We start from the raw sequence: 13,833 nt of genomic DNA, 5'->3' as shown, positions 1-13,833 counted from the left end.
GCACACACAAGTAACATATGATTTAGAACCATATGATAAATTCTATCAAAATTTTCCAATGCACAAAAAGCAATAGAACACAGCCCAACTCTGAAAAGAAATAGTGGCCTGACTACCCAGAGTAGCTTCCTCTTCTGCACAGGCATATTCTCATTCATTCAACATACATTTAGTGTCTACTCTGTGCCTGGCTTAGTGAGAAGCCCAGGAAATACAGGGACAAACAAGACCCGTCTTCAGAAGGGAAAAGCTTACATACTTGTTGGAGGGACTTACTCTATATTTTATATTTTTAGTATATATTTATATAAACATATATACAGATGCTCCTTGACTTATGATGGGGTTACGATCCAATAAAACCATCCTAAGTCAAAAATGCATTTAATACACCTAACCTACCAAACATAATAGCTCAGCCTAGCCTACCTTAAACGTGCTCCGAACACTTACATTATTAGCCTAATTTGGACAAAATCATCTACACAATGAATACACTGGAGGGTATCAGTTGCTTACCCCCAAAATCATCTACACAATGAATACACTGGAGGGTATCAGTTGCTTCCCCCGGGGCTGACTGGGAGCTGCAGCTCGCTGGCACTGCTCAGCATCACCAGAATATTGTACCACGTTAACACTAGCCCAGGAAAAGATCAAAATTCAGAATTGAAGTATGGTTTCTACTGAATGAGTATCACTTTTGCACCACTGTAATGTCAAAATATCATAAGTCAAATCATTGTAAGTCGGGACCATCTGTAGCTATATATATCAAAAATAATTTTTTTGATATAAAGTTAATGGCTACCGAAGGAATTCATATAAATTGGTAAGAAAAATGAATTCCCAGCAGATAAATGGAGAAATGATATAAGCACACAATTTTCCCAATCTAGAACACAACTGACCAACATAGAAAAAAATGTTTAACCCTGATAAAGAAATGCAAAGCAAAACAAGGTAGCATTTTCTACCTAATTAGTTTAAATTTATTTTAAAAACACCCAATTTAAGGGAGGTAACGATGAAATACTAGCTATATATTCATTGCTGATGGCAGTATAAATTAAAACAACTTTTTGGAGAGGGAAACTGCTCATATTCTTTGACCCAGGGTATAGCATCCTAGGAATTAATCTTTAATAAATAATTAAATATAAGAAAAACTATATATCAAGAAAATGGTAACTACATTAAAGCCTATAATGGCAATAAAACTTGGAAATAATTTTAATAGCAAACAAATGCTAAGTAAATAGAATAACATGTAGCCATTAAAAATTTAATTATAGAGGGCAGCGGCACATCTCGGTGGGTTAGAGCGCAAACTCTGAGCAACAGGGTTGCTGATTCAATGGGCCAGTGAGCTGCGCCCTCCACAACTAGACTGAAGACAATGAGCTGCAGCTAAGCTTCTGGAGGGGCAGACGGATGGCTCAGATGATTAGAGAGCAAACTCTCAACAAGGTTGCCAGTTCAATTCCCGCAGGAGATGGTGGGCTGTGCCCCCTGCAACTAACATTGTAAACAGAGACTGGACTTGGAGCTGAGCTGCACCCTCCACAACTAGACTGAAGGACAATGACTTGGAGCTGATGGGCCCTGGAGAAACACACTGTTCCCCAATATAAATTTATTTAAAAAGAAAAATTTTAATTATAAAATCTATCTACCAACATGAATAATGTCTGCTCAAATAAGTGAAAAGGCACCAAAATATAAAATATTTTAAGATACCTAAGGGAAAAACAGTACACACACACGCTCGCAACTGGAAAAGAACCAGCAGGTATTTTCAGGTTTGAAGTCATGAGTGATGTTTTTTGTTTTTTTTTCTAAAACTCTTAAGAGTTTATTTAAGCAAAAATCAATTGAAATCAATCAGTACCAAATCAGAGGTGGTTTCCAGCTCTCCCAAGTCATGAGTGATTTTTATTTCCTTTATTACTAAATTATTTGTACAATTAATAAACATCAGAAGGAAAAAATCTCTCAAGGAGGGTCCAAGGTAAAGTACATTATAATGAATGATGTGGTCAGTGGTAAACTGAGGCCTCAAATAATTGTTCTTCGGATTTTACGTTCATGAAAAAAAAAGAAAGAAACATTTCTTACCCCAAATCAAAGTGGTTATGAAAAGAAAACTGAAGCAAAGTTAACTCTGAGATGAATATCTGGAAACACTCCCAACAGTAAAAAGCGTCCGACTGTAGCATGGTATCCTGGGCTAAGTTCCACTGCTGGGGTATTTAGAAGCAACGCCCTAGACATCATACTGTAGGAATCAGTCCTGAGACACACCACAGAGACCCACAAGTGGTCTCATGAGGTTTTTCCATCACACAATTTGGTTGGCTAATTTATAAATACATGACATTTACACATAAACACTAAGGTTTTCATACCAACCAAAGGAACAACAAACCTTACCTGGGAAGTGCCAGACAGAGCCCTGCCACACTGTCCCTGTGTAGGACACACAGGTACCAATCGGCTGCATACTGGAAACCACTGGGAGATGCTAATCCGGTCCCTCTAGAGAAAGAAAAAACAGTCCGTCAAGAATCTATAGCAGACTCCACATGTAGAAGGCAAAGAGCGTGTCTAAGTTGAGAAACCCTGCCAGAACAGGGCACATGAACGGAGCACATCCAAAACAGGACGAGAATCAAGCCTCGTCATGCTTATCTCTTCAAGGTTAAGACATACTATGCCCATTCCGGATCTATGAACTAAACAAACTCTAGAAAGAGCTGACTCCCGCAGCGGAATATGTGCTCCCTGTCAGGAGAGGAACAAAATAAACAGACTTGGGGCATTTTACAATGAAATTATCATTTAAATTCGAGTTTGCAACATCTTTTCATAAATACGAATTTATTTGATCTTCATAGAATCCCTTTAGATGAGCAGTGCTGAGATTACCATCATCCCCAAAAGGATGAAGAAATTAGGGCTGAAATTTTTAGGGTGGGAAAACACATTTGGGCAACTTGATTTCCAAGACAAAAGAGAGATTAAATGGCTGCATTATGATGGTGGTTCAATTTTTCCCTCTGGCATTACTGACCTCAGAAAACTCTAGGCCAAAGTAAAAGGCTAGGCTAGATGCAGAAGGACTTCTATCTTGCTAAATGAGAAGGCTACTTTATTTTATAAATCTGAAATACACTCCATTGTATAAATGGCATCTATGTATACAGCACTAGAAATCTCTATTCTGGGAACCAACCCTGGGGAATCCAAGGGTTTCTTTCACTTGACCTATAGACCTTATAGGGTCATAATGAGGACTGGTTACACAAGTTATTTGAAAACAATTTGCCAAGCATAAACTATGATATTAGGAGTCAAATATCTGGATTCTAGTTTTAACTCAGCTACTCTAATATGATTTTTATAAGTAATTTAAACTCTGCAATCCTCAGTATCCTCATAGCAATTATTAGTAGTAATACTTATGAGCACTTACTATGTGCCAAACATTTTTCTAGGTATTTTACTTATATGAATTCATTTAAACTTCACAATCACCACCCAATGACTTAGGTGTATTTTTATTATCCTATTTATATAAAGAAACTGAGGTATGCGGTGGCTGGATGGCTCAGTTGGTTACAGTGCGGGCTCTGAACAACAGCGTTGCTGGTTCGATTCCCACATGGGCCAGTGAGCTGCGCCCTCCACAACTACATTGAAGACAACGAGCTGTCTCTTAGCTTCTGGAGGGGCGGCCGGATGGTTCAGCTGGTTAGAACGCAAGCTCTCAACAACAAGGTTGCCGGTTCAATTCCTCCATGGGATGGTAGGCTGCAGCCCCTGCAACTAAGATTGAAAACGGCGACTGGACTTGGAGCTGAGCTGCGCCCTCCACAACTAGATTGAAGGACAACTATTTGGAGCTGATGGACCCTGGAGAAACACACTGTCCCCCAACATTCCCCAATAAAATTTATTTAAAGAAAGAAACTGAGGTATGGATAAGGAACTTCCCGAGGTCACATACTTAATAAATGGCAGGGTTAGGATTTGAACCCAGACAGCACAATTCCAGGATCCATGCTCATTTATGGGAAGAAAGCGTCAAGGGAATATCTCCAAAGCACCTTCTAGCTCTAACACTCTATGACCTAGTCTTGAACCAATTAAACCACAGCATAGTACTGTGGAAAGAGCCATGTACTTGGAGTGAAAAAGCACTGATTTGATTCTTAGCTCCACTGTTAGTAAGCCACGAGCCTTTGTTGCTTCTATAAAATAAAGAAAAACCCTTGTTTAATTTTTCTAAAATAAAGAAAAATGCTTCTCAGGAGTTTATTTTAAATCAACAAATGTACCCTGCAGTATATCCAACTCAGTAAGTATTAAGTTCAATCTGAATCTCCATTTCCTTATGAGTAGGCAGGAAAGGGCAAGGGTGAGGTTCGAATTTTAAACCTAGAGATGCTTTCTAAAGTGTCTCAGTTCCAAAACTACGTAACTTTCTAATAGGCCACTCATAGACCTTGTTTCAATGAAAAGTGAAAATCAAAAATATTTTATTTCAGCCGAGGTTTGATTTGTCGGGATGGTTTTCAAATGAGAGGTAGTTACTGGCGTTTTTGTTTATTAATGCTGACAGATTTACCAGAATCATTCAATATCAGATGTTCCTTTCCTAAAAATGTAAACATGGGATAGGATGCAATGGGATACAGATTCATGTCCAAAGGAAAAGAAAAAGTAAGAGAAAATTACCAAGTAGGAACAATGAAAACTTTTGGAAGATTTTCTGAAGAATTTCATCATATTTTTTCCAATGTCAACAAAATTTTTCTCTGTAATTTTGGCTCTACTTGGGCTTATGCCAATACTTTAAATCAGTTCTTATTAGAAGAAAGGAACAATCAGCTCTGTTCTTTCCTTCTCCAATCCTACAACAGCAATTCTTGTCCAAACCTTTAATTGACACTGCTGAGGTGTAACAGAAAGGGTGTTTGAATCCCAAGCCTGCCATGAAACAGCTGTATGACCCTGAACTAGTTTCTCAATTCTCTGGGCCTCCATGTTCTCTTATGTAAAGGGGAAATAATAAAAGCTACCTCACAATAGTGTGCCAAGGATCATTTGTAAAAGCACGTTGATAACAGTGAAACACACACACAAAGGCATCATTATTGTTATTAACAATTGTTACCGAATTACGTAAGTAAGTAAGCGTCTCTTTCCCTAGCAAACTATCGCAGCAGCAAGAAGCGTTTTCTTAAAATATTTTGAACCTGGAATTCCCTTCCTCAAAAGCTCACAGTGGATCCAGGGACCTCTTGAGTCAAACTTACATACCCGATCTTTACCAACTGGACCCGTCCAGACTCGTCATTAGACTCACATACCCTGCCCTGCAGTCTCCACTCAGCAGTTCCAACACCTGACTCAGATTCTCTGGTTTGGGAGTCACTACTCCACTCTACACAAGCTAGTCCCCTTGTAGTCAGTTGCTCTGGGACTCTCTTCTTCACTCCTTCCCAAACCATGAGCTCATTTGCTTCAAAGAGTCTCCCTATACTCCAGGTTCTGGTTCTACTGACTCTATTCTGCTTTTTCCTTTCCGCCTCTTCTTTATTTATAAGTCTGTGGAAATACTTACAGTATCTCCTTCTTACAGGTACTAAGTCATTAGGCCTATACCAATTAGCAAATCTCAACTACTCCCAAGTTCAGAAAAACATTTATAGCCATTCCCTGTTAAAATTATTGCTCTAACTTAGGAGAATATATACACCATTACTAAGTGGGAAACAGTTTTATTCTTTTTGCCTCATCCTTCAACACTAAAATTTTAAAGATAGAGTTCATGTTTTCATTTCCTATGCATATTATAAATTGCAGGTGATTTTACATTTATATTTCAAAATATTCTGAGAGCCCAGCTCTTTTTTCTTTTTTCTCTTTTTTGCTGTACCTGTATCAGTCCACTAACCAGTCTGTTTCTGCATGTGGTTTCTAAGATACATAGTATTTTCCTTGGCTCACACATGAGCTCCAAAAGGCTTTACAGGTAGCTGATTCTCCTAGTCCCCATAGCTATGTTTTACAAAGTGACCTCAGACACTGAGTTAGCAAATACTGAACCATTGCTCCTAGGGGAAATACAGGGTTAGCTTCCTGCAAAGCTCTGTTTACAACATTTTCATCAACCAATCAATACAGAACCTTGTTCTATGTGTGTTTCTGTTTAAAGATGCCTTATTTAATATATACTATTGATTCACTAACAATGAACTCAGTCAACAGCACTATAATTCACTCCTGAACAAAGTTGTATAACACACACATTTTCTCCACAAGAAATATCACAGCTTTCTTGCACTCTGCAACACTAGACAGCACATCAGCACTACACTTGGACTCCATTTTAAACAGGAAAGTCATCGACAAAAGCATAAAAATGCAAAAAAATATGGCACTAAATAGACCGTGAAAAGGACACTCGTTTACAGTATACAAGGTGAAACAAGGAGGCAGACTATTGCCTTATTCAACCTCAGCAAGGAACATGCATGTTGTAGCTCAAATTTCTCATTCTGTACATGTCCACAAATGACTGCAAAAGCACCTTGAGTATTGATGTTAGGACTACACATAAATTTTAGCAAGTACAGAATGTATCCCCCTTATCTGCCTGGGATACATTCCAAGACTCCTGGTGGACGCCTGAAACCACAGATAGTACCAAACCCTAAATATACACTATGTTTTCTCCTATACATACATATCTTTTCACTTAAAGGAAGCACTTTACAGCTTCTCTTTGGCATATCTGAATTGCCAGCATCACTGCTCTTGGGCTTTGGGGCCATTAGTAAGTAAAATCAGGGTGACTGAACACAAGCACTGAAATAATACTGCCAGCCATCAATCTGATATCCAAGATGGCTACTAAGAGACTAACGGATGGGTAGTATACACAGCATGAATAACCTGGACAAAGGGATGATTTCCTCTCTGAGTAGGACGACGTGAGATTACATCACGCTACTCACAATGGTGCGCAATTTATTTCTGGAATTTTCCATCTAATATTTTTGGACCGTGGTTGACCATGGGTAAGTGAAACCACAGAAAGCAAAACCGTGGATGTGGGGGGAGCAGGGGACTACTGTATGTGAACTGACAAATAGAGAATCTGTGAATAATGAAGACCGACTACAGTCAGCAAATCTTTTACTCTGAAATTCTCCAGTGGTGCTTGTATTCTCAGTGCCATCAATACTAATCCAATTCCATAGTCCAAAGGCTAAACACTACCACAGCAAACTCTCCTGCAAGTTACAATATGGCATGCTACAAAAGGATACTTACACAGACAGGAGGAGCAGAGAGTGTTCAACCATTCCTTCAGTAATTACTGAATACTATGCCTCCTCCCATTTTGTTGGGGGTATCCAATCAGAGCTTTCAAAAGACTCAATACATACAGGAAGGATTTGAGCAAAATCAGCAAATATATTAACAATGAGGGGTCAGGTTTCTATCACAGAAAGGAGTTTACAAATATGAAAAGGCAGAAGGGTAGAATAAACCCTGTGTATTGGGATGGAATTAAGAGTAATTGGTATGGGCTTTTAATATATAGATAAATAAAGAAATAGATGTATGTATGTTTATGCATATGTACACACATACATATATTTCCCACCATTGTCCTGACAGGGCCTAGAGCAATGACACCCCAGTAGCAATGACCACAGGTAGCGTCCAAACTAGGTTTCTAAATAGCAATATTCAGTAAAGGGAACTAGTCTTCTCCGTAGAAAAGTTGACTCCTGATGGGACTGATGCTCCCCAAAGCCTTATTCACAAAGAACTGGCATTATTTGGTCTGTCTGGTAGTTCCTTGGAAGACTCCATTTCCAAGGCTGTCTTGGAACTCATCCAATGTGAAAAATGTTTTCCCCAGGATCACTGATTGAAAAAAAAGAGAGGCAACTGCTTAACTTCATGGCTGCCTGAGGCAAGGACTAATACTTGTGGAAAACAAAAAGCTAACCAAAAAGCTTAAAGGGAAAAGCAGGAGAATGAGATGCTCATAGGTGTTTTGAAAAAGCTCTGGCATATTCCTTCATGAATCTAAAGGCCATGCACGTGCACAGAACTGTACACATGCCCAGAGCTGTGCACATAAACAGGAAAGACCTGAGAAAGCCCTAACCTCTCACCTCGGGGTGACCCTGAGGCTCTACACAGGCAGGAAATGATGGTTAAGGCAGAGCTGTCAAACGACTGGCAGAATGTTGAAAGCATGCCCCACCATGCACACAGAGCCCCTCAGCAAAAACTGGGAGACTTATTGGTTCCATGCATTTAAGGAAATCTCCAACCGAGCATTATCTGACCACCAAACAAACTGAGCAGAGACCACACAATAATTAACGTTACATAATTAATTCAGAAAAGCCACTAAACAGAAACAATAACAAACTCTTGGAAAGGAAAGAACTGATTTCCAGAGGTGCCACATTATATTATTTGAACTGCCCAGTTTTCAACAAAAATTATGAAACACATAAATAAAAAAGCACTGTCCATATATAGAAAAAGAGAAATCAATAGAAATTGTCCCTAAAGAAGCCCAGACATTAGACAAACTAGACAAAGATTTTGAACCAACTATTTTAAATATTTAAGATCGAAAGGGAACCATGTCTAAAGAACTATAGCAATGTATGAGTACCATATCTTACCAAATAGAGAATATCAATGAAGAAATTATAAAAAAATAAATAAAAATTCTGAAATTGAAAAGAACAATGAATGAAATGAACATTTCACTGGAGAATTGCAACAGCATATTTGAGCAGAAGAATCAGTGACCTTAAAGATAAGTCAGTCAATTGAGACTATCCAGCCCGAAGAAGAGAAAGAAAAAAGAATGAAGAAAATTTAACATCCTCAGAGACCTGTGGGGCACCATAAAATGTACCAACACATGTATAATGGGAATCTCAGAAGGAGAGGAAAGAAATAAAGGAACAGAAAAAACATTTGAAGAAATACTGGCAGAAAACATTCCAAATTTGATGAAAAACATCCATTTGTACATCCAAGCTCAACTAACTCCAAGTAGGATAAACTCAAGAGATCTAAAATAGATAGATGATAAAGGATTGATATCCAGAATATATAAAGAACTCCTATAACTCAACAACAAAAAAAGAAACAATTCGATTAAAAATGGGTCTAGGACTTGAATAGACATTTCTCCAAAGATATACAAAATGGCCAATAAGCATATGAAATATGCTCAACATCACTAATCACTAGAGAAATGCAAATCAAAACTACAATGAGATATCACCTCACACCCATTAAGATAAAAGAAAAAACAACAGAAAATAATAAGTGTTGACAAAAATGTGGAGAAATTAGAACTCTTGCGCTTTGCTGGTGGGAATGTAAAATGGTGCAGCTGCTATGAAAAACAGAATGGCGATTGCTCAAAGTATTAAACACAGAATTATCATCCATTCCTGTAATCCCATTTCTTAGTTTATACCCAAAAGAAATGAACATAGGGACTCAAACAGATATTTGTACACCCATGTTCATTGCAGCACTATTTCACAATAGCCAAAAGGTGGAATAACCCAAGTGTCCACTGACAGATGAATGGATAAACAAAATGTGATATATACACACAATGGAATATTATTCAGCCTTAAAAAGGAAGGCCATTCTGATACAGGCTACAACATGGATGAACCCAGAAGATACTATGCGAAGTGAAATAAGCCGGCACAAAAGGACAAATACTGTATGATTCTACTTATATTAGGTACTAGAATAGTCAAAATCATAAAGGTGGAAAGTAGTATGGTAGTTGCCTGGGGCTGAGTAGAGGGGGACATGGGGATTTATTATTTAATAGGTACAGCGCTTCAGTTTTGCAAGATGAAAAGAGTTCTGTGGATGATGGTGGTGATGATAACACAACAATGTGAATGGATTTATTATCACTGAACTGTACACTTAAAAAATAGTTAAAATGGTAAATTTTACATTTATGTGTATTTTACTATAATTCCTTTTAAAAGTAGAGTGGCTTTCTGCAATTTCGAATGCTGTCAAAGAAAAGCAAAAAGGATCCCCAATGCCTGGGACCGCGCATAACACTTTAAGTAAGATTCCGTCGTACTACTCAAACGTCCAGCTCCTCTGCTGGAGCTACTCAGCAATGGCAGGGTTTTGGTTTCCTCCTCCTTCCCAAACCCATCATTGAAGAAGGGAAAAAACTGGCCAACAAGACCGAAAGAAGAAAAAATAAAGGGAGACTAATGAGTGCTTCAGAAATACTACCTCCCTGTGGTTCAATTTTCTTCATCTGTAAAATGGGGAAAAGAATACTGCTCACCTTTCCAAAGGGCTGTTGTAAGGATTAAGTTCACATATATAAAATATTTAAGAGTGCTTAGCACATGGTAAGTGCCCTATAAATGTTAGCTATCAATATTATTGCCTGGGAAATCTCAACATCTTGCTTTAAATACAACCTTTATCTCAGTTCTCTCTCTCTCTCTCTCTCTCTCTCTCTCTCTCTCTCTCTCTCTCTCTCTCTCTCTCTCTCTCTCTCTCTCTCTCTCTCTCTCTCTCTCTCTCTCTCTCTCTCTCCTGAACATCAACTCTCCAGCTGCTAAAAAAAAAAAATCTCCAGCTGGATAGTCTCAGTGGACACTGCTATTAACTCAGTCATCAAAGGCTGACCTGGGACTTACTATTAGATTCCTCCCTCTCCCTCACCCTCAACATCTAACCTCTCACCAAGCCCTGTAGACTCTATTTCCTCTTGAAACCACCCCTTCCTCAATTTAACCGCACTGCCCCTCCCCCTTAGTACAGGCTTGCATCACTTCCAGGATTACTTAAGCAGTTTCTGACTGGCTTTGGGGACTCTAATCTCAGCTCTCTCTGATCCATCCACAACTGCTGCAGGGATGTATTAAAACAAAAATCTAATAGTGGGTATGTAAATGTTTACTATGTTGACTTAAAAAAAAATTTTTAATACTATCTTTTAAAATATTTTAAAATTTCAATTAAAAAAATGAGAGAAGAAGGAAAAATGTTTCCCCAGACAGCAGTGGTTGGGGGAGGGAAGAGCATGAGGAGCGAAGAATTACAAAAGGGCACAAAGGAATTTTTGGGAGTGATGAATACGTTCATTCTTTTTATTGTGGTGATGGCTTTTCAGGTGTATGCCTGTGTCAAAACATCAAATTGTACAATTAAATAAGTGCAATTTATTGTGTATCAATTATTCCTCAATTTAAAAAGTTTAAATGGGGGGAGAGAAGGAAGTACATGCATCAAAAACCTTTCAAAATAAATCTTCCTTTGCTTAAAATACTTCAATAACCCCTTCTGCCTACAACTCCTAACCATGATATAGAAGCCCTGCCTCCTCTCCTGACATTTCCCCAGAAGTGCCCCTGAGCCCACCCAACCAAATAAACTTACTCGCAGTTACTTGGTTGTCCAGCATTCTTAGCACAAGCGAATGCTTCTCTTCTATGTTCTTGTACCCATTCTCTATCTTATGTTCTATCATTTAGGTCAGGCATTTCTCCCTGATGGATGTTTATGTAATTTGAATGATAATAATGGCACAAAGGAGATGCTTAGCCTCAGGCTGGCTTAGGTGCCTCTCTACCTGCTCCCTCAGCACCTGGTACAGGCTTCTGTCACAGCATTTCAAGTACTGTATTAGTAGCTTTCTAGAGTCTCTTCTATTAGATTATAAACTTGAGTAAGGTCTGTTGTTTTTCATCCTCAATCCCTTGGATAGTTCCTAGAATGTAGTAAACACTCCAAATAGCTGCTTAACTAAAAGGAAGGGAAGAAAAGCATTTAAACATCCCTTGTATCAACTGATTCTTTGATAAACCCTACCAATCTCACTGTTAAAATCTGATGCTGGGAGAAGGTAGGTGACTTGCTCAAGGTCACACCCACAGTAAGTAAATGGAGCCAAACTCAACCGAAGGCTCTTCAGCCTCCTAGACATGTGCACTTTCCTGTACTTGTGAATTCTTCAGAGTGCCTAACCCAAATTCTTCAGAGTAGGTGATCAATAAATATCCGCTACTTTCATGTTTACTAGTACTTTCAACTAGTCCTAAGGGAATTTCCATTGCTTTCTACACATTACATTATACCATAAGAAGGCATCAAAGAATCACAGTATAAAGTGAAAGTGACTTTCCATATCTAACCTTGCTTTTTATCTAAAAAGATGAATAGAAAGGAATAAACAGAAGTAAAAAATCCTACTAACAGAGGACAGTTAGAGAGTTGGTTTCTATGGATGCTACTACCACCTAAGAAGAAATGAACCTGAAACAGTACGCATGCTCAAGAGCAAGAATATTTAAGATAGCTGAGGCATCCACGAACTTCCAAGATAAATCAAGATGTTTCAGGTATACAGCCCAATGCACTTTTCATCTTTTCCCCCAAATACTCATCTTAAAAACAAAATAACTTAGGACACCCTAGTTGCCATTTCCTCGGCAGTCCTCAGATCTGAATCAATTTCTGCCCTGGCATCAACAATTACTTCAAGTGAATCTTCCTGTGGGTTATAGAAGCTATTCTTCAAACAAATATTTACTGAACAGCTACCAAGGGTACTGCACTTTGCTAGGCTGGCAAGGAACACAAGAAGTCAAACTGCAGTCCTTGTAAGCCACATATAAAAAGATTAGAAACAAGAGTGTAAAATAACAATTCAAAAGATAGCCAGAGGCAGGAGGACTAGGCAGTGCCTGCCATGAAGAACAACATCCTTGACCCAGTTTTGCAAGACTTGCTAAAATTAAAAGTTCTCCCACCCTTCCGTGATTAGGAACTAAACTCTGTATCTTCCTAACCTGTTTCTGCTGCTATTTTCCTTCTCCTTTAATTCCTAGAGGTCACAGTATCCTAGAAGGATTGGGACTGGATCACAAGAGGTGCAGTAGCTCCCCATAAGGGTGCTAAGAAGTCTAGCAGTGCTTCCTTCCTTCCTTCATTCATTGAACAAATATTTATTGAACGCCTGACGTGCCAGGCGCTGTGCTAGGCAAAATGAAAAACGACAGACAGGACCCTGGTTCTAGTGCAGCTTTCAACTTAATAATCTATAATAGTATTTCACTTAACTGTAGTTAAGAATTGACGTACTGATATCTGAAACAGACTCAGAGAACCTCAGAATCCGAAGGGACTGCAGATGAACGTCCTCGTTTTTCACATGGGGACCCTGAGGCCTGAAAGTGACTTGCCCAAGGTCACACTGTGCATCAGTGACAGAACAGGGACTAGAACCTAGGTCTCTTAAAACTCCAATCAGTGCCCCATGTGCTGCCTCTTCCTGAGGGGGAAGCGGTCACAGATGGTAACTGAGGAAAAACAAACTTCATCAAATTTAGGTCCGATGTCACTCTCCCTCTCCACCAAAAAATGGGAAGCTACCGCCAAACCCTTGGCAGAGGGAGGTGGGAAGCTGCCTCTGTTTCCCCCAGAGAGGCGGCGGCGCAGCCTCGCGGCCGCACAGGCTCCCCTCCTGCACTTCCCTCCAGTTTCTCCGGCCCCCGCCCTCTCCGACTCCAACCCCAGGGCCCGGAGGACGACCATACAAAACGATTCCTTCACTCACAAGGACTCGCACCAGCAACGCCATATTCCTCAACAACCATTTCCGGGTGAAGGGTGGGCTTCCGGAGTCCCCGCTGCCGCCACCCCTCCGCAAGTTTGTCCTTTCGCTGGCGGGTGCCCGGCAACGGCGGCGCAGGCGCATCGAGGCCGCGGCGCGCA

The 13,833-nt window shown here is 39.5% G+C and overlaps 1 protein-coding gene across 1 annotated transcript in view; it reads right to left on the bottom strand.

The window, feature by feature from the left end:
- Window positions 1-13,833, bottom strand: part of UQCC1 (ubiquinol-cytochrome c reductase complex assembly factor 1) — a 90,582-nt gene extending 76,749 nt beyond the window's left edge. Inside the window, exons 1-2 of the mRNA XM_019733379.3 lie at window positions 13,676-13,833; window positions 2,434-2,538 (exon numbers count right to left, since the gene is read on the bottom strand). Of these exons, the coding sequence (XP_019588938.3) occupies window positions 2,434-2,538; window positions 13,676-13,816 (246 nt within the window). The 5' untranslated portion in view covers window positions 13,817-13,833. The remainder of the gene's footprint in view (window positions 1-2,433; window positions 2,539-13,675) is intronic.

Source organism: Rhinolophus sinicus, chromosome 13 (assembly GCF_057876585.1).
Source record: "Rhinolophus sinicus isolate RSI-liver-muscle chromosome 13, RSI-T2T, whole genome shotgun sequence".
NCBI lineage: Eukaryota > Metazoa > Chordata > Mammalia > Chiroptera > Rhinolophidae > Rhinolophus > Rhinolophus sinicus.
The sequence above is the reverse complement of the archived record's forward strand: the minus strand, read 5'-3'. Positions and strand labels throughout refer to the sequence as shown.